At 35.6% G+C, this 20,689-nt stretch overlaps 2 protein-coding genes across 10 annotated transcripts in view; one reads left to right on the plus strand and one right to left on the minus strand.

The window, feature by feature from the left end:
* The first annotated feature begins 675 nt into the window (after positions 1–675).
* LOC109087048 (retinoic acid receptor RXR-beta-B) lies at positions 676–12,717 on the plus strand. Of its 4 annotated transcripts, none has more exons than XM_042772286.1 (11): positions 676–831; positions 1,834–2,031; positions 2,130–2,277; positions 4,025–4,204; positions 5,936–6,087; positions 8,520–8,649; positions 9,020–9,152; positions 9,233–9,274; positions 9,408–9,499; positions 10,050–10,155; positions 10,547–12,717. In XM_042772286.1, the coding sequence occupies exons 2-11, from the start codon at positions 1,885–1,887 to the stop codon at positions 10,683–10,685; spliced, it is 1,269 nt and encodes a 422-aa protein (XP_042628220.1). In that variant the 5' UTR covers positions 676–831; positions 1,834–1,884; the 3' UTR covers positions 10,686–12,717. The 4 variants fall into 4 exon arrangements, with proteins under 4 accessions (XP_042628220.1, XP_042628219.1, XP_042628221.1 ...); XM_042772285.1 differs by having other exon boundaries at positions 677–831; positions 1,831–2,031; XM_042772287.1 differs by having other exon boundaries at positions 705–725; positions 1,831–2,031.
* An 862-nt stretch (positions 12,718–13,579) lies between these two features.
* Positions 13,580–20,689, minus strand: part of LOC109087047 (FH1/FH2 domain-containing protein 3-like) — a 165,126-nt gene continuing 158,016 nt past the window's right edge. For 5 of the 6 annotated variants that reach the window (XM_042772284.1, XM_042772280.1, XM_042772278.1 and 2 more), the window contains 6 exons: positions 19,996–20,186; positions 19,543–19,735; positions 18,027–18,050; positions 17,280–17,460; positions 16,995–17,156; positions 13,580–15,799 (listed from right to left, as the gene is read on the minus strand). In XM_042772284.1, coding sequence (XP_042628218.1) covers positions 15,717–15,799; positions 16,995–17,156; positions 17,280–17,460; positions 18,027–18,050; positions 19,543–19,735; positions 19,996–20,186 — 834 coding nt within the window. In that variant the 3' untranslated portion in view covers positions 13,580–15,716. The remainder of the gene's footprint in view (positions 15,800–16,994; positions 17,157–17,279; positions 17,461–18,026; positions 18,051–19,542; positions 19,736–19,995; positions 20,187–20,689) is intronic. The other variant, XM_042772279.1, reaches the window with a different exon arrangement.

Here is a 20,689-nt window from a genome sequence, read left to right on the forward strand (position 1 = left end):
TTTGGGCAATTAAGAAATCCCGGCCGGACGCATTTTTGTAGGTCCAAAAGAAGACATGTCACAGGCAATGTACCCAATTGCCTGACGTACACAACAACCTATGGCTTATATTCTTTGGCACTGCATACACATGCATTAAAGTAATTATACTGCCTGCCAGTGCTGAACAGTAGTGCCAGCTACAGAAAATGTGTATTTCATAAAATTACTTTTGGTCTGTTTATATGTATATTTATATAAACAGACCAAAAGTATATACACACACACACACACACACACACACACACATATATATATATATATATATGTACTGTATATATATATATACAGTGGCGGTTCTACATTGAATTACACCCTGGGCGAGACACCCAATATATATAAATCAAAAAACATTTAGATTTATACCATAGAGGGCTAACTTGACATATTTTATGTGATTTATTCTTATTTGCACTGTATAGTATATCTTCATGTCTCTATGATGCATTAATTCAATAATAATTAAAGAAAAGACAAACAGCCAACTTTATTTGTTAAATCTTAAATAATAATGATGTGGTTATTCCAATGCTTTAAAACCAAATAACACATTTTAATAACCAAAAGAACACGTAGTGCTTTTCTGCGTGTATATTTATTTAATTGTTTGTTTATTTATTTATTTGCTTGCATATATTTCTTATGGAACAGACTCTGAGTGTCCACTAGGAGGCTTGACTAACAAGGTATTTGTCTGGATGCAAACATTTATGGCGTAAACTGTAAAATATAGATTAAACGATGATTAAAAGGACAAGAACTGTTGCTGTTGGAGGATTCGGCGTTTGATGGGTGAGACTGGAGTCGATATGCTCATATAAACTCTGCAAACTTGTGTAAAAATGACGGAAAAACAAACAAACACTTGGACGAGCTAGGCTAAGCTAAGCTAACACGGGCTGGCCGTATTATTTCGTTTTGCCATTTGTGTTTTAGCATATAAGTATTTGTATGTCGCACAAAATAATAATTACACGTAAATAGAGTCATTTGTGCGTTTTAAACGGGGTATTAAAGGTGAAAGGGGTGGATCAAATGGTTTTCTTTTAATCATAAACAGTCCGTTAGCCGTCATTAGCATGTTAGCAGGGCTCCACGCTGCGTGCTTAATAACAAATAACCCAAACGCTGTCAGGAGCATCAAAATAACGTTCGTTATCGTGTTAAGATGCGCTTTTTAGCACAGATTTTTTCCATTTTATATGATCGATTTCATACGGATTTGGCAAACATTAGCGCTGATAGTGTCACTTTCGGTGGGGGTGATTATAAGGAACAGATTTGGACTGCGTTGCAAAACCTAGTGAGCTGCCTACCTAGGCAGCATTTTGGGCGATATGGGCGTGTACGAAGTTTCGAACCTAGTAAACTACATATCTAGACTGTATTGTATGTCATAATAGACTGATATTAAAACGTTCGAACGCTCTCACGAGTCCCCAATATGCTGTCTAGGTAGGCAATACTTTAGTATTTGAAACATAACCTTAAACATCGGCCTAATCTGCAGCAGGATTAATAGAGCAGTAAATAGCAGGCAAAACGCCTCATTTTCTTTCCTAATGTACACAACGCAATATATTTAACACATTTTCTGAGATACTCAAGAGGAAGCACAGTTGAAAAGGTGAATATTGCGAGTTTGGAGCCTGCTTTGCTTTCTTTTCCATTCTTCACTGAAATGACCATCTTGGGACTTTAATGATATATCCAGGAATATTATAGAAATCTTTGTGTATTGTGTCTTAATCCCTCTTTGTGTCCACATCTCTCTTTTAATCTATATTTCAGTAGATTATCAATGATCAACAGTCTCCTCTCTATTGGCCAGTCCAGTGCGCATCTATGAACTCCATAACGCCCTCCACTTCTGCCGTCAGTAGCCCTGTCAGCTCTGTAGATTCGCCACTGTCAGCCGTCAGCTCGTCCATTGGCTCTCCTGGCATTCCCGGCACACCATCTGTTGGCTATGGACCCATCAGCATCTCTCAAGTGAGCGACATAATCATGTTCTTGTGGACTTTTCTTTTTTATTGTGCACCTGATGACTTTGTATTTCTGATCACTTTTTTTCTATTTATCTCATGCAGATAAACTCTTCAATGTCTGTGTCTGGGTTACATGCTGTCAGCAGCTCTGATGATGTGAAACCCCCGTTTGGCTTGAAGACTGTCAGTGGCTCGGGGCCAATGCTGTCGCAGAAACGCATGTGTGCCATTTGTGGGGACCGTTCATCGGGTGTGTACTAGAATATAGAGCATTCGGATTGCGGATAGTGATGCACCCAATTCATTTATACCGAAAACAAAATTAAAGTTTTCATTTAGCAGAAAAAACAAAACTGATTCAGTTTTTAAATTTAATTTGAGTGTAAAGATCTTCAGAAACACTGGATGCTGTTCAGGGGATCATGTACTCAGGAGATGAACTGGTCATAATAAAGTTCTTTGACAACAAACAACTTTTCAATATTTCAGCCGGACAAATTTTAAATATTGCATTTTTACTATATTTATTGGTCACAGAGAAGTTTGTCCACTAGGGCTCTTGATTGGAAAAAAAAAGTCATAACAGTCAATGACTGTTATAAAAACTATCATGACAGATTTATTCCAAACATACCTTAAACAATAAAGACATCACTAGCAGGTTAAGTAAATATTATGCATTTGTAATATAGTGCATTTATTTATTTGGACCTGTTTAACGAGTTTATGGCTTTCCAGAGGTAAATGCAGTGTTACATGACATTGTCTACAGGCTGGTTTATTGGCATCTTTCTGTGGCTGAAACACTGATTTCTGACTGATTACATGAGATACATTTCAGTAAGGTGTAATGTTTCTTTCAACATACCTTCTGATGTTCATTCATGTTTATTTAATGCTGTAACTAGCAACTTTAACTGAGGCACCTACAATGATATCTCACGCCATCGTTTATCATGGTAAAATGGACTTCATTATAAAAAGGTTTACTATAATTGAGAAAACGATATTGTCAACCCAGCCCTATCATCCACTCAGCTCACTTGTTTACCTGTTGTAACTTCTCTGAGTTGCGCACGACATAGATGCTTACAAAAAAACACCACCGGGGAAGAACTAATTCAACATCACTGTCAAAGCTATTACAGCCAAAACTGAAAATTCATCTTATCTGCTGACTTGGTTGAAATTGTGGTGCCTCACTACTTCCTATGGACATTTAAGCTCATTATTGGCTGAACCTTTCCATTTATTGAAAAACTCATTATGATTCCAACTTATACATATATTGACTTCGATACATCTCATCTGTGAAAACCATGTTTTAGATTTTCCGCATTAAAATTCATGTTGAGATATATATATAATTTTTTTTTTGGAGGCATAAAGTTAAATATGTTAGGATATTACAACAACTCTCCTGATATCATAATAAAGCATAATAAAGAAATTTAAGAGATTTAGAATTTTTGGAATTTTAGATTTGTTAAGTTTTTTGGGGTATTTTTTAATTATTATTTCTTAATAACAAAAAAATAGAAATATACTTTAACAAACTGCTTTACCAGTTATCCAAATACATACTGTTGATAAATTAATATTTTTTTTTTTAAATAAATTTGAAAATAATGACTAAATCTTTACCCTCGGTTACATTCAAGTGTAAGGAAATGATAGTTTTTACTTAAACCACATGACATTTTTAGAGTCATTAAGTTGAAACTTGTCTTGAAAATGGTATGAAAGTTTTTCATAACTATCTGAAACTAAAATTAATACATTTCTAAGAATGTGAAGAATGTATAATTTGTTTTAAACCAGATTTGCCTTTATTAATTATTATTATTATTATTATTATTATTATTATTGTAAGCAATATATGTGTCATTGATCCTAGTAGCATCATTATACAGGGGATGTTGTTTACATTGAATGTTTTGAAAAATGAATTTTTTTTGCAGATCAGATGTAATGTGAACATTATTTTGTGTGTGCAGGGAAGCATTATGGTGTGCACAGCTGTGAAGGCTGTAAGGGTTTTTTCAAGCGCACAGTCAGGAAGGACCTGAGCTATACCTGCAGGGACAACAAGGAGTGTCTGGTCGATAAACGTCAGCGCAATCGCTGCCAGTATTGCCGCTATCAGAAGTGCCTGGCCACGGGAATGAAAAGAGAGGGTGGGTACCTGTCAGCCTTCCACTAAAGATACATCATCTAAAGTATGCAGTAATACACAAGCTGTATGGTCAGTAAAATACAGGTACTGTAGGTGGAGAATGGTGTCAGGTGAAAGGCACTGTAGTAGCATTATGTGATGCAGCTGGTGTTTGAATGGGTTTAATGGTAGATCAGCATCATGTCATGGAAATTCTGCATTGTTTTCATATGAGAAGATTGTGTCAGTCATAGCATGTGTTAGGAGGAGCACAATGATTATATGGAGCTACAATGACTGGTGGATTGATTGGGTTTAGTTAAACAATGTAAGAACAAATAGCCTATTAGTCCCCAGCTCATGACAGCTGAATGAAAGCATGTTTTATGTGGGCGGGAAACAACCAGCAGGACAAAAAGTAGGGTTGGGAACTGACAACCACTTATGATATTGATGATTTTGACATTTGGTTCCATTAATGGTTCTTGAATATTTGCATTCAACGCCTCACTCACTGAATCCTTTGTGTGGTTCATGAATTGTTATCTGAAGAGCTGAGAACTATTGCTGTGATATGTGGACTAAAGGTTATGTGTAATTACTGAGTGTTTAGTACTTGGGTAAAAGGACAAAAAAACAAAACAAAATATGCTATTTAAAATAATGGTCAGCCATTAGTGATTTTAAATGAACAGTTCAGATATCACAGAGAACTGAGTGACTGAGTGATGTACAGGATAACGCATAATTTTAATTTGAAAGTAGTACCCATGCACAACATAATTCATATTTTTGTTTTACATAATATTTGCTAAAGTAATTTAAAAACATTTTAAAATAAAAAAGATCAATCTATTATTGACATGTAAATATATATTCACACACGCATATATATATATATAATTATTTATATATATATATATATATATATATATATATATATATATATATATATATTATATATATATCGTTATGGTTAGAGAGTCGGACTCCCAATCGAAAGTTCGAGTCTCGGGCCGGAGGAATTGTGGGTGGGGGGAGTGAATGTCAGTTAAATACCATGATAGGTGCCCTTGGCAAGGCACTGAACCCCCAAAGCATATGGTTGCTCCGGGTGTGTGTTCACAGTTTATTATTTCACTGCTCTGTGTGTGTGCACTTCGGATGGGTTAAGATGCAGAGCACAAATTCTGAGTATGTCACCATACTTGGCTGAATGTCACGTCATATATATATATATATATATATATATATATATTTATATATTTAAAGAGAGCATATATATATATATAGAAAGAGAGAGAGAGAGAATCGTTAAGTGTGATTGCAATTGGAACTAAAATGGTTAAATTTATTATTTCCATGAAGATATTGAAATGGTTAGTGATGGTGATTTTGACAGAAAATTGATAATCAATTATTTATTTTTATAGAATAATAATTGTAATTGTTCTTGCATTGTCATAAACAGACTGTAAGTCTGGCCTTGAAGTTTGTCTTGACCTTTGAAAGTCATTTGGGTGGTAATTAGTTATTTTGATGTTATTTGGATCTAAAGCAACTTACAATTCATGGCAGGAATCTGCTGGTAAGTGTCTTGCTCAATGACACAATGGTGATTGTTTTTGAATTGCATCTTTTGGTTTCCAGGCCAGATCATGGAACACTAGGCAACACCACCCAGTGGTGTGTTACTGATGGCCGGGCTGATTCCTTGACATTTATAAGTTTACCCTCTTTTATCTTCCCCCAGCTGTTCAGGATGAGCGTCAGAAGAATAAGGAACGGGATGGAGACTATGAATGCAGCAGTTCAGCCAATGAGGAGATGCCTGTGGAAAAGATCCTGGAGGCCGAGACAGCTGTAGAGCACAGATCAGACTTGCACTCTGATGCCACTGGTTCAGTTAGTATATTTACAAGCCACTCATGGCTGCATATTGCACTTCTTGTTTAGAAAGTCTACAGAACAAATAATATAACTAAGGAACCTGGAAACATTCTGGGATGAGTTGGTGTATTTACAGTTCAATAATGTATTGGTATTTAGTTTTGGCAGTGACATAAATTTTGTGTTTTGCAAAGTTTGCTGCTTCAGTATTTGTAGATTGTTTTTCCACATGTGTCTATGGTATACTGACAATGATAAGCTTATCATAAGTTTTAAAGGCTTTTATTGGCAAAAATATAATGAGTCAATATTTACAGTATTGACCCTTGTTCTTTATAACCTCTGCAGTTCGGATGCCACGGATCCAAAATTTTAATGTAATGATCTTAGAGCCTCTTCTTTATCACTCTTGCTTTGTGACATGGTGCTCCATCATGCTGGAAAATGCACGGATCACCAAATTGCTCATGGATCGTTGGAAGAAGTTGCTCTTGCAGGATGTTTTGATACCATTCCTAATTCCTGGCAGTGTTTTTGGCAGAATAATGGGAGAGGCCACTCCCTTGTTTGAAAAGCAACCCGACACATGGATGGTCTCAGGATGCTTCACTGTTGGCACAAAACAGGACTCATGGTAGCGTTCACCTTTTCTTCTCCGAACAATCGATTTTCCAGATGTCCCAAACAGTCAGATGGGAATTTCATCAGAGAAAATAACTTTGCACCAGTCATCTTCTGTCCAATCTTTGTACTTCCTGCAGAATTTCAGTCTGTCCTTGACGTCTTTCTTGGAAAGAAGTGGCTTCTTTGCTGCCTTTCTTGACACCAGGCCATTGTCCAAAAGTCTTGGCCTCACTGTGTGTGCAGATGCTCTCACACCAACCTGCTGCCATTTCTGAGCAAGCTCTGTACTGCTGGAGACACGATTCTGTAGCTGTCTCCTCAGGAGGAGACGGTCCTGGCGCTTGCTGGACACTCTGGGACGTCCTGAAGACTTCTTCACTGCAGTTGAACCTCTCTCCTTGAAGTTCTTGATGATCCGGTAAATGGTTCTCTCAGGTGCAATATTCTTTGTAGCAATTTCCTGGCATGTGAGGCCATTTTGATGCAAAGCGATGATGGCTGCACATGTTTCTTTAGTGGTAACCATCGCTAACAAGAACACAATGATTGGAAGCGCTTCTTCCCTCCTTTTATAGCAATCAGTCGGTTCTTACAATCTATTTAGTATGATAGTGATTTTACCTGAGTAGTACTCATTCAAACTTTCACATGTGCTGCTGATATCATTAGTCAGTTATAATGCCAGCTGGTCATTTTGTGTCAGTAAATTTTTTTTTTTTTTTTTTTTGTGAAAAGGTCATTTTTTGGCCAGTGAAGCTTTTAGCATTTTTTTTTAAAATGCATCTGATCACTCTACACAATAATCTAGAAACAATATCAAGGAACACCAGCTTAAGCAGCAAACTTTGCAAAACACAAAATTTATGTCACTGCCAAAACTTTTGGCCATGACTGTATATATTGTTTTTGGCTGAGTGTTTCCAAAAACTGTCATTCTTCATTTAAATTTCTGTATATCTCTACCAGTCTACCGATCTACTAGTCTCTATCTGTGCTTATTTTCCAGGCAACACTATAAACATCACATTTGAATTTAAATTATTTGATGATTCAATGTTGAAAACTTTAGATTTCAATATTTCTCTTCATGAAATGCAATTATTTCTTGACCCAAGAAATAACAAAAATGAGTTCTCGTCTCTTGCAGGCGAAATGGAACAGTCAAAATGCTGAATCCACAGAAACTGCACAAGCTCATACAAGTTTCTTGTTTCCCGAGAGCAATTTGGAATACTTGGGGGTTTTTATTGCTTAATTTAACATCACAACTCGCATAACAAATGGAATACTCTCGAGTCAGATACAAAAATGAATATATTTTGATGTCACTACCAGAGTATAACCTGATTTTTAACATGCTTTACTTGCGTTACCGGGTTATTGACTTGCATGGTTTCTGGTACAATGGGTTATTTCAGTAAACTAATATTATTATCAGAATATAGGCATTCATGTAAACACAGTCAGCAGTTGCCTTAAAAATGGAAGTTGCAGAGGTTGGTTAAAAGGTTGTAAGTAGTTCTTTTGCAAAGTTATGCCAAGCATTGATTGTTGACGACTGTTGCCTGGCAAAGTCCTGTTGGGTGAAAAACAGCCCTTATTTAAAGCTCTTTAAATGCTGGTATTCCCAGAGCTGGTGTAGAGATTAGGATCGTTTGAATTCTCAGTGATTGCAGTTGAATATCCCCACAGACAGATTGACAAAGAATAAAGCTCTCAGACGTTTATCAGTTCACAAATTCTCTTTATGTTGTCCAGAAGTGCCAGAGGCATTTGCCCTTAACTCTCTCCTCCACTGACTCTGTGACTTCTCTGTTCTCCAGCCCAATGATCCAGTCACTAACATCTGTCAGGCTGCAGACAAACAGCTCTTCACTTTGGTGGAGTGGGCCAAGAGAATCCCTCACTTCTCTGAGCTGCCCCTGGATGACCAAGTCATTCTGCTCAGGGCTGGTACGAGCACCTGACATTCTCACACTCATTTTGCTGCTGTCTGTTTGGCTACTGAAGGTTTAATCTCTTGTCAGCCTTGTTTAGTAACCTTGCAAATCAAAATAGAGTTATCAAAAATATATGTATATATCATAGTATTCAGCATTCTGAAGAAGACTATAGAGGATGTTTACACAGGATGCGTTTTTTCTTTTAAAAAACCGCTAGATGGAGTACAGTCTAATAGAAAAGAACAGAGAAGTGTCTTAAAATGCAACACTCATGGCACAAGACACTGAAGATTCTGTGGCCAAAAAAATAAATAAAATTCAAAATGTATAAATGAACACGAAAATCATTTTACTATATGATTGTGATATTTTTATTACAGGATGGAATGAGCTCTTAATCGCTGCCTTCTCTCATCGCTCCATCAGCGTGAAGGATGAGATTCTGTTGGCCACAGGTCTACATGTGCCCAGAGAGAGCACTCACAACTTGGGCGTGGAGGCCTTTTTTGACAGGTCACACTGAACTCTATGTTTACAACTGTTTAATAATACAGTTATTTTAGAGGTTTAACATGTTCATAATTTCTGTACAGGGAAAGTGCACAGAGTGCAGAGGTGGGAGCCTTATTTGACAGGTAATACCTGCTTTATTTGTGTTTACTTCATACCTGTGTGGATGTTATTTGGTATAGAAGCCCAATACTGTCATTGGGATGATTGAGACCTCATTTGCAGAATGGTTATGTCTTATTTTTTACACCTCTGCAGGGTGCTGACTGAGCTGGTCTGTAAGATGCGTGATATGCAAATGGACAAAACTGAACTTGGCTGTCTGCGTGCCATAGTTCTGTTTAACCCAGGTAAGCATTTTTTAGGTTTATCTAAAAATTATTTAGAAGTCAAAAGTCAGTAATAGTTTGATCGATATTTCTGCATTTGACTTGTTTCTTTGATTTTGATTCTTTTTGTGGATTGATTGATTGATTAATTGTAATGTTTCAGTGGATAGTTCCAAAAAAAAAAAAAGCAAAAGAAAAGAAAAATGGATAATTTACTCACCCTTATGATGTTCCAGAAATGTTTGACTTGCTTTACTCCACGTAAATCAAAGGCAAGGTATTTTTTAAAATGTTTTTTGTCCATACAGTGAAAGTCAGTGGGGTCCAATGCTGTGTTGGCCACAACTGACATTCATTGTATGCACAAAAAAGGTTGAACTGTTTTATTATCAGGTAAAGGGCTTTAACAATTTAGGTAAAACCAGACTGGCACATCAAATATTGGCCCATTATTATGAACTCGCTGTGTATGTAAACACTTTCACTGACATTTTGGTAGCTTATATGTTATACACTCCTTTGACATGAAAGAATGTGTGTGTTTGTGCTAAATATTTCCAATATTTCTTAGATGCCAAAGGTCTGACTAGCAGCAGTGAGGTGGAGCTTCTCAGAGAGAAAGTGTACGCGTCCCTGGAGACCTATTGCAAACAGAAATACCCAGATCAGCAGGGGAGGTGAGTATTCTGTACAGAGATGAATTCCCTAAAAGCCTATAGTATTTCAGTTACAAAACCTGAGTTGTATTCGCCAAGCTCCCGCAATCCAGTTTAAGCAGATGCTGAAATTTATATTGTGCATGTAAATAAATTATGCTATGGGGCAAGATTAATTCTTTGTCCACTGTCTCGCTGACCCTCAGAATTAATCTTGTGTTGTGACTTTAAATCTACTTCACGTAAATGATCTCTTTTCTGATTTACTGACATTTTTGTATGTGAAATCCTCAAGCGTAGTTCACAATCATTCATAGAAGTCATAAGGAATCATGTTGTCATCACATAGTTGAGAGAGTATAGGAGGCGCCAAAAGAAGAAAAAATAAATAAATCGGTTTGCTTACTCACAGGTTTGCCAAGCTCCTCCTCCGACTTCCTGCATTGCGTTCCATTGGCCTTAAGTGTCTGGAGCACCTTTTCTTCTTTAAACTGATTGGAGACACCCCCATTGACACTTTCCTAATGGAGATGCTGGAGTCGCCCCACTAGCTGCATCAGAGGAAGATTGTGAAATAGGGTTTTTCTATCCTAGGTCCTGGAGATAACTGTGACTGCACTTTTTCTTCCCAGGGGAATTACAGCGATTGGTCAGCCTCTGGTCTGGGGGTGTTTTTTTTAGTTCAGATATTTCTTGTCTTTTTCTCTTGATTATCTCTTAAGTGCACCATAGAATCTAGAGACCCAAAACTTGCCATGAAAAATTGTTGGTGCTACATTTCAACAGTAAGCTAATTCTTATATATATATATATATATATATATATATATATATATATATATATATATATATATATACATATATATATATATATATATATATATATATATATATATATATATATATATATATACATATATATATATATAAATAAAACAAGTTAAAAACTTAAATATGGAAGCTCCAGTTACCTGACTGGTTTAGATAAGTGGGGTTTATGTTTCGATAGAACCATTTGAGGCTTTTAAAACACTGTGGATGATAAGCTTTAATCGTATGTAAGTGTGCTTCACCATCTCTTAAGTTTGAGTGCTTTCTTCCTAATTTATTTTGCCCCGACCTGTAAGGACTGGTCAAGTGGGCGAATAAATGAACGAATTAATTCGGTATTATAGATTTAAATTGACATTTACTTTGCTTGTGTGAGAAATCGGGCGAAGAAATCTATATGCAATGAAGCTTGAAATGATGCAAAACAGAAAAGACTAGATGTATTATCTCCAAAAAAGCAATTTATGTGATATTGTGCAATGTTAAGCCTAAATCCAGAGTTGGATGTGAGGGAAATGCAAGCACTCTTTTTATTATCTTACGCACTCATTTTATTATCACATCATGAGTGCCTAAATGACATATGCTTGATATATGATTTAAAAAAAAAAAAAAAAAAAAAAAATTAATGTTTGCAGAAAATAGGACAAACAAAAAGATGAATTTCTGTTTATGTCATCAGCAGTTATTGTACGAAGCAGGTCGATTTCCTTTCATTCTTTTTGTTTTGCCTGATGTGTCCTAGGCTGAAATTGTCTTAAACCTGCATTGGTTTTACTAGTTAACTGTCAGTTAATAAAACACTCTCTTCTCTTATCACATATCAGGTAACTGTATAAGAGTGATAATTCCTCAAGTAAACTGCACTATACGAAAAAAAAAAAAAAAAATGTCATTCCTTTTTTTTTCTTTTCTTTTTTTTTTTTTTTTTTTTACCATTGTCAGATTTAAGAAGAAAAATACTTTTGGTGCTTCGGAATCGACATTTGATATTATAGCCCTAAAAAGTGCACATGTAAAACTGCAAAAAGGAGAAGTACAGCTGCCTTCAGCTTTATAGAGATACTAATCAGAGCAGTATGAAAGTTCATTGGTGTGCACTTGCTGTTTGTATTTGGAAAACCTTCCAACTTGAAATTTCTACAATTAATTTCTTCTAGTACTGTGCAGACCCTATTGTTCAGGGACATTGTGTAGCTATTGTGTAGACATAGACAGGCTTGGAATCAATATATATTCTCTTGCTTTTATCACTTTCTTTAGTTTGTAGTTGGCATACAACTTGCAGAAAAGACATAGTTTGCACTGGATTTTACCATGAATCCTAGACTTTGGATTTTGTCTTTTTTTTCCTTTCTGTGATCTGAGCTTATTTGGTTTTCGTTTCTTTTTGACCTACCATTGATATATAATTTTCTTTTCTTTTCTTTTTTTTTTGCTTTTTCATGGCATCTTTCTGTTCTTGCTGAAAAAGTTATGGGGACAAATGCAAGCTCACTTTTGCCATAGATATATCTAACAAACAAACAAACACACAAGGTTGTTTTTGTATGGTCTTGTACAACCAACATCTTTACTGCATTAGGCATGTTACATGTCTGTTGTTGCACTAAAATTGTCATACAATTATGATTGTAATGAGATTCCATCAGTTTCGATGTTGTCACAGCTCATTTTAGAGGAGCTCTGTGACACTGCAAAAGAACCGTCTGCTGTACATGACCCTAAATAAAGGTGGTGATATGTCTAACAACTCTGTTCTTGGAGAGTTTGTGTGTGAATTGCATGTGCTATACCTTTTAATAGATTTTTTTTTGTGTCTTTGTATCTCTCATTGTGACTTTATATATATATATATATATATATATATATATATATATATATATATATATATATATATATATATATATATATATATATATATATATATATATATATAATGCAACTTTATTATCATAATTGTGAATTTACATCTGACTTAATCTGATAATGTTAAACATATAACTATATTTATACTATATTTATAAAACTATATTCTAACGTATACTATATCCAACTATAATGGCAACTATATGTCTCAAAATGTAACTTTTTTTGTTTTTGTAATTACATCTCTCAATGTTACTTATACCTCACAAATGGGACTAAACTTTTCAACTGTTTTTTTTTTTTTTTTTTTTTGTAATCGCGACCCACAGTGAGTTTGTATCTCGCAATGACTTTATATTAAACTTGTCATTTTTGTGAATTGTTTTTAATTCTTGTAAACTGTGAAGTTGGAATTACAGGAAACTTTACATCTCGCAGTGGTTTGTATTTCGCAGTGTGGCTTTTTGTCAGGAAATTTCAGTATTTGAATGCGACTTTACAGATGTTGTGACTTTATATCACCCAATGTGTCTCGCAATTACAACTTATATCTCAGGTGTGCCTTTATATCGTACAATGTGACATCATTTAAAATGTTTCTCACATTTACTTAAGCAAACAGGCTTTGTGGTCAGTGTATCTAATTATAAAAACAACAACAACAACAATTTGGTTCAATAGAATCACGTTTTCAACTGAAAACAATTACACCGTTACCAAGAAATAAACAGTCCAACTCTGTGTTCTGGATGTTGCTGTAAAAGCGTTTTATTGCAAAGTACAGAAAATCCTCAACCTTTTGGAATTTAGAAGTCAGATTTTCACATTCTCTATCTTTTATTCAAAACCAACATTTACGGCACTTGAAGCAATGGGTGAAACTCTGTATGTGAGTGCAATAATATCAAAGGCCATTTGAGCAGGGCTGATGGGTGCATGACAATGTTTCAAGTCTGTGCTGCGTAAACACATGAAACAAAAGCTACGTTCACAGGGTATTGGGACATCACAGGCTCCATCCACTTAGCCACAAAATAATGACATCGCCTGCTGACACATTTGTTATTGTTTGAACCATGCATGGCTTATTTTCTCTTAAATTAGGATTTGCACAGAATAACACTGCTTTTGACCTATGATACACTATACTATACAAAATACAAACAAAACATGAACACAACAAAAAATAAAAAAAACGTTTAAGTGACATTTACACAATTTTACAGCATCTTTCTCATGTCAAGGTTCTACTTTACATGTATCTAATCTCTTATCCACATACTACTCAGAATAAAAATCTGAGGGAAAAAGGTGAAAAGTCTAAAATACTAAATTTTCCAATTCCTTTCGAAATTGCATGCTACACATGATAAGGTGCTGAATGGTACTACTATAATTGAAAATGGATGTGCATCTGCTATTTTGTAAAATAAAATTAAATTAAATAAAAAAACCTTGGTTGATTGGTTCCACAATGAGGGGGGAAGGGAGGGGGTTTCATTTTTAATGAAATCTTGCTAACATTGTATAATTAAATTTCTCCAAACCGATATGACCAATGTGGTTCTGTAAAAATGTTCAGTATTTTGAAGAATCATCATGCAGCTCTTTTCCATTACATCCATGTACTTTGACCAATTGTTCAGAAAAAGCAGTCATTTTTGAAGTCATATGATAACCTTCTGTGACAAACAGAACAACTTTTTATTCACTGATCACTAGAAAGTTAACTTTTAACTCAAACTTGATCAAAATATCCAATTTATATCCAAATTTTCCAGATGGGTTTAGAATAATGTAGAGGAAATAATGACAAAATCAACATTTTTGGGTCAACTATATATCCTTTGAAATGCCCTAAAATCTGAATGTTTCTCTCTTCCTTCCTTTCCTGACCAAATAATCAGATTCTCACAAAAACACATTTCTTCAAGGCACTCATTTGATAATGCTATCATTAAAAAAAAAAAAAAATGGATAGAAGTTCTTTCATTTAAATAGACAATTGTCTAATTTCGCATGTTGCAATAGAGATAGTGTATGATGAAATGACACAAGCTGGAGAGAAAAAGAGAAAGACGACTTTCTAGTTGGTTCTCTTTTGTGTGCAAAGTAATTTGATCATCTTTATCCAAGCTAAACAGGTTTCAATCACAAAAGGAGACTTCAAGGTTCAGCAGAAATTAAAGAAAAAGGTTTTAAGATTTTTTTTCTCCCTAACGTAAGAAGCCCTGCTTTTTCAAAACAGGTAAAACAAACACAAAACGAGTTTTACCACATCAGTAAACCAGAGAAGAATCGCTGCTGATTTACATGAGATAGGAACGCTAAAGGTGCTACTACTCAATATTCAACAAACAGCCAGTACAAACAAAAATGGTGGGAGGGCATCCAGTCATCTTCAAACACAGTTCTTTGGGATCATTCTGAAGGCCACAGCGGTAAGAGACGGACATTGGTCTCTGTACTGGAGAACTTGACCATCCGCATTCTGGAGGCTGTGTGTGTGTGTGTGCGTGCATCTATAAATGTTGTGCATCAGGACATTGTGCTTGCTCTCTTTCAAAAATGCAATAAAACGGATGTTTGGGATATCATCAACAATCTGCAGGAACAGTGAACATGCACCTGAGTAGTTTCAATGATCCTCTTGGGACAAAATGCATAAGCTAGTAAATGGAGTAAGGCTGACTACATGTTCCAGGATAAGTAAAGTATAATGGGTTAGTGATTATAATCCCTTTCACCTGTAAGAATACAAATTGTCCACGGCAATAACCGTTCAAGCCCAGAAACATGCACCTGCTCCAGATTCAAGCAAACTCAAGTTACAGTGACCTGTTTCAGCTCATTTGTGTGCCGAGACCCTGAGCGGCTGCTGTCTCACACTTGCATCTCAGAGCTGCTGGCCAATCCCAGCGCCTGCGCCTCCTCTGGCGTAAGACCATTCTTCAGTGTTCTTCTTACTGTAGAGAGAGAAAAACGAAATGAATGAGAGAGCGAAGCACTGTTGAGAAAACACACGATACAAACATATTACCGAGAGATGAGATACAAAATTGTCAATATTTAAACCTGTTATTATTTAAAATTATAGTAAAGACTATTCAAACTAATACCTTAATATCAATAACATATCGTCATTATCAATTTTCAAAGCAAGGATGATTAAAAAATTTCTGAAATCTAAAAAAGAAAAAGAAAAAAAATAGTAATTTAATGTTAAAATATGCTCGTTTTAAATATTATTATTGTTTAAAATTAAATTTAAAACATATCTAAATAGGTTTTAAACTGTAATTATTTACAAAACATTCAAGAAAATTATTCATTACTATAGTATATATTATACACACGTTTAAAAAAAAAAAATTTTATTCAGCAAGGTTGCATTAAATTGATCAAAAGTGAACGTGAAAACATTTATAATGTTACAAAAGATAAATTCTGTTCTTCTGAAATTTCTATTTACCAAAGAATCTTGAAAAAAGTGTCACCATTTCCACACACACACACACACACACACACACACACACACACACACACACAAAAAGCACAATAACTGTTTTCAATATTGATAATAAGAATAAATGTTTCTTGAGCAACAAATCAGCATATCACAATGATTTCTGAAGGATCATGTGACACTGAAGACTGCAGTAATGGCTGCTGAAAATTCAGCTTTGCACAACAGGAATAAATTACATTTAAAATATAATATATTAGAAAACAGTTATTTTAAATTGTAATAATATTTCACAATATTTCCATTTTACTGTATTTGTGATCAAATAAATGCAGCCTTGGTGAGACTTTCCAAAACATCTTTTTCAAAAACATAAAAAACAACTTCTTTTAAAAACTAATAATGAATACGGAAAATAAAAGTATACAAGAATGAATACAAGAAATCAAAGTATTTTGATGCTACACTCCAAACACCCCCTAATCCAAAGCAAGGCAGACCAAAAGGGACAAATCCACCTCTGAAGGGCACTTTGGAGTGAGCACAATCAAGGCCCCCATATTTAAGTGTTGGCTCAGCAAGATGACGCAGAAGTGTGTTCCAAAGAACAGTTTTTGGTCTCCTGTACCCTTCATCTCTTCAAAAAAATTAGGGCATAGGGATGAGCCTTTCAGTACAAGTTCTCGCAGACTCACAGGATTTGCGGTTGGCTCTGGAGCGTCTCCTCTCGCGGGGCTGTGTGCGCTGACTCGGGACCTGAGTGGCTGATTTCACAATCCGTTCCATGATCTCATCCGCTGTATCATTTGTGCAATTAGAAGTGTCTTCATTTGCAGCAGACAAAAGTGCTGTATGGCCTGAAAACGAGACACAAGGAGAGAACTGCTTTCAATTGTTTTTTGTGTCGACTTCAGACCTTTAAGTACTCCTACAGCTATTGCAAATCAGCATTATCTGTAGCTCTAAAGATATGAATATACCTCGAGTGACTCGAGTCCGTGTGCGGAGGCCGGGGAGTACAGAGGATGGACTATCGCCGCTCTGCAGGCTGGTACGAAGTACAGCAGTCATCTGCTCATGTTCAGCTGCGTCCTCTGTGTAACCCAAACCCTGCGGCTGACACTCCTGACCCTCCAGAGAAGTTCCTGCAAACTTCCCACTCTGAGGAGAGAAATAATAAAGAAATCAATTCATCATAGAGAAATAAATGGTTGTACCGATTTTCCATATTTTCGGCATTTAGATTCACTTCAGACAAATATGTGTTTTATATAAATATGATTCCAATATGTGATCTCAACATACTCAAATACAAAAAATACACATCACCCCAAAACTCTATTCATACTGGTTTAGCAAATTATTCACACATTAGTCGCTTATTAATGCATCAAGACTCAAGTGAAAACTCTGTATTGACGTGAGTTGAGTTTAAAATAGCTTCACATTTGCATCAGCTTTGTTCAACATCATGTTACGTCTACAGTAGTTTAACAGGCTCTTATCTTCTGTTCAAATCCACATGGAGCACCACAATAGTTGCATATGATAGGAAACAATAAAAATATTGATCCCTGAGTCCTCTAGACACAGTACAAACTTGCATATGCTCTGGTAATACATGCTAGACATTACAGGTCAGTGGAATTACAGGAAAAACTAAAAAACTAAACGTGAAACCCGTCCATGCACATGTGTAGTAAAAGCACACAGATACAGGAAAATACCTCATCATCCTCTTCCTCATCACTCTACAGAGAAGAAAGGAAAGAAGTCACATGGCAGAGAAGATGAGCAGGAAATGTTGGGTTGAAAAAACGTTTTTGGTATTTGATTTGGCATTTCAGGACTCTTAAAGGTTTAAAAGCACATTCCAAAATATACTACCCTGAACTTCATTCTAGAGCACTTGAGGCAACTCTTTAGGGTTTTTATTTTATTTATTTATTTTTCAAAACCTCTCAAGAATATGTCCAGGTCACACAGTATTTTACCCCAAATGAATGAATAAATAAATAAATAAAGATTTTTATATATATATATATATATATATATATATATATATATAATTTTATATATATATATATATATATACAAAATACAAATAAATAATGATAAATTGTCACAAACTCTAATGACCATAAAAAAAAACAATTTCACACTGAATACATTTTTATTTTATTTTTTTTGGAGGGGAGAGGGGGTTCAAATGTGATATTTTGGGAATAAAATGTGACCTGTTTTTTTGCTGGTTTAAAAAATAAAAAAATTATATTCAACATTATCATAAAAAACATTCATTTAACAAGAATCACCTTTAAAAAATGAAAATGACAAAAATGCATTACAATAACGAAAATTTAGGGGGCATATTTGCCAATAAACAATGTCACAATGCAAAACTATTAATTTACTTTATGCAAAATCTTAACTTTTTTGTTTGTGTTATGAAATGGCCTATGCACATTTTAGTGAGATTCACAATTTTAGCATGTGCTTAATAAAAAACAAACAAACTAGGTTTCAGAAATATAACACAGATCTCATCTCTACATAATCCACTTGGGCTTATTGTTTTGCAGCAACATGTGTAACTGAACTTCCTCCTTTACCTCAGCTCTACCTCTACAGAGCCAGAGCTTACATTCACCACTCCTACAGGGACATCCAAAGGTTTGGATTTTCACACAGAGATTGAATTAGACACCCCTCTTAGACTGAGGAAGACCTCCGCCAAGCATAACATGCCTTGAGGTTTTGTTTTTGATATGGAGTTTGAATTGGGAGCCATTAAACTGGCCTCCCGGAGTAACAAATACCCAGGGCAAGTCCAGAGTTGCAAAACCCATGACAATAGACTGCTTGGTTTACAATGTTTTATTATTGTAATGCAAGTGGTGAGTGTGTTTTGTGGCTATTCTGAGCACCCTGGGGCAGACTAAGGAAAATGGACCATACACAAGATAAGAATCAGTCTTCCCTGGTCTCAAGTAGACAGAGTGTGAATGAGACACTGGAATCATCTGAAAGTATAATGCCTCCCTCTTGTGGTGCAAAGATGAAGCACAGAAATTAAGCACATTATTCAGTCTGAGAGGAAATCAGAGGGGAACCAAGCACAAAAGAGCTGAAGGTTCCTTTCTGTACATGAATTATGGGACAAAAATAATTAGAATTTTTGGCTGAACTATCCTTTTGAACTGATCCTTGTAGTAATCTTGTACTACAATTGTCCAGACTCACCTCTGTGATCATTTTGCCCCGTGTCTTGTTCCTCTCGCGGTGATTGGCTCGTTTCTGTTTCTGCTGCAGCACTCGCTCTCTGTTGGTGCGATACTCAAGTGCAAATTCACTCAGAATCTTACTGAAGCGGTGGATGCTCACCTCTCGTATCGCGTACGGTGGGTGGCCCAGGAACAGCAGGAATGAGTGAAACCTGGAGATCAGACACACAGGGACATCACTTTAACTGATCTTCAAGACAGATCTTCATGACACCTTGGTTCAGACAGAGCAAAAAAATGCTGATGCTTTTGGCGTATACACCGTCAAAACCACAAAAAACTAAATTCAGTCCACATTTTTGCAAACCACATCCAAACCACATTCAAATATGTTTTGTAAACTAATTTATAATTTTTCATTCTCATAATCGTGTGCAAACAGCCTTAATGTGCTCAACTATTTTTAAGGCACCTGTTTATGATGCGGCGATGCACAATTTTAAGGATGATAATTCTTTCTGCACAGTCTTTAAGGAAGTCTGACATGCGCTGCTTGAGGGCTGGTTTCATTTCATGTTTGGCGATGACCTTCAGGTGGTCCCAGGATGCTTTGCAGCGGTATTCCATCTGACATAGGTTTTCCTGGAGCTGGTCGAAGTCAACCTAAAGAAAACAGGACAACCGGTGATCAACAAAGGCATCTCATGATTGGTCTGTTCACTTCAAAAGCCATGCTTCACTTTTAGCAACACATAGAATTGTGAAGCCTTGATTTCTTCCTTTGTACATGGCACACTGTCATTGTTTGTACACTGGGGTCCAAAACTTCTGAGACGATATTGAATATCTGGAATTTAAATCTAATTTAAATCTGTAACTAAACAAAGTTTCAGTGTTTGAAATATTTAAAACAAAGAAATGTTATAAAGACAAAATAATATTCTGCACTATTTATAGGTCACTAATCAAATTTGTGAATTTTTTGTACAAAAGGTGAGGTGTTCTTGCTTCCACTGAAGCACAAGGTGCTCTCTCTCTCTCTCTCTCTCTCTCTCTCTCTCTCTCTCTAGGTGTTTCATTGAATAGCAGTGAGTGTGCATTCTCATAGCAATCTATGAGATTTTTGATTCCTTTCCCATTGTTTTCTTGCCCTTTCTGTACCATAT

The sequence above is a fragment of the Cyprinus carpio genome, chromosome A16 (assembly GCF_018340385.1).
Source record: "Cyprinus carpio isolate SPL01 chromosome A16, ASM1834038v1, whole genome shotgun sequence".
Lineage (NCBI taxonomy): Eukaryota > Metazoa > Chordata > Actinopteri > Cypriniformes > Cyprinidae > Cyprinus > Cyprinus carpio.

Coding starts and splice junctions, on each gene's coding strand:
- LOC109087048 (XM_042772286.1), top strand. CDS start 1,885: ATGAACTCCATAACGCCCTCCACTTCTGCCGTCAGTAGCCCTGTCAGC. Junction 4,205..5,935: donor CACGGGAATGAAAAGAGAGG/GTGGGTACCTGT, acceptor ATCTTCCCCCAG/CTGTTCAGGATGAGCGTCAG. Junction 8,650..9,019: donor AGTCATTCTGCTCAGGGCTG/GTACGAGCACCT, acceptor TTTTTATTACAG/GATGGAATGAGCTCTTAATC.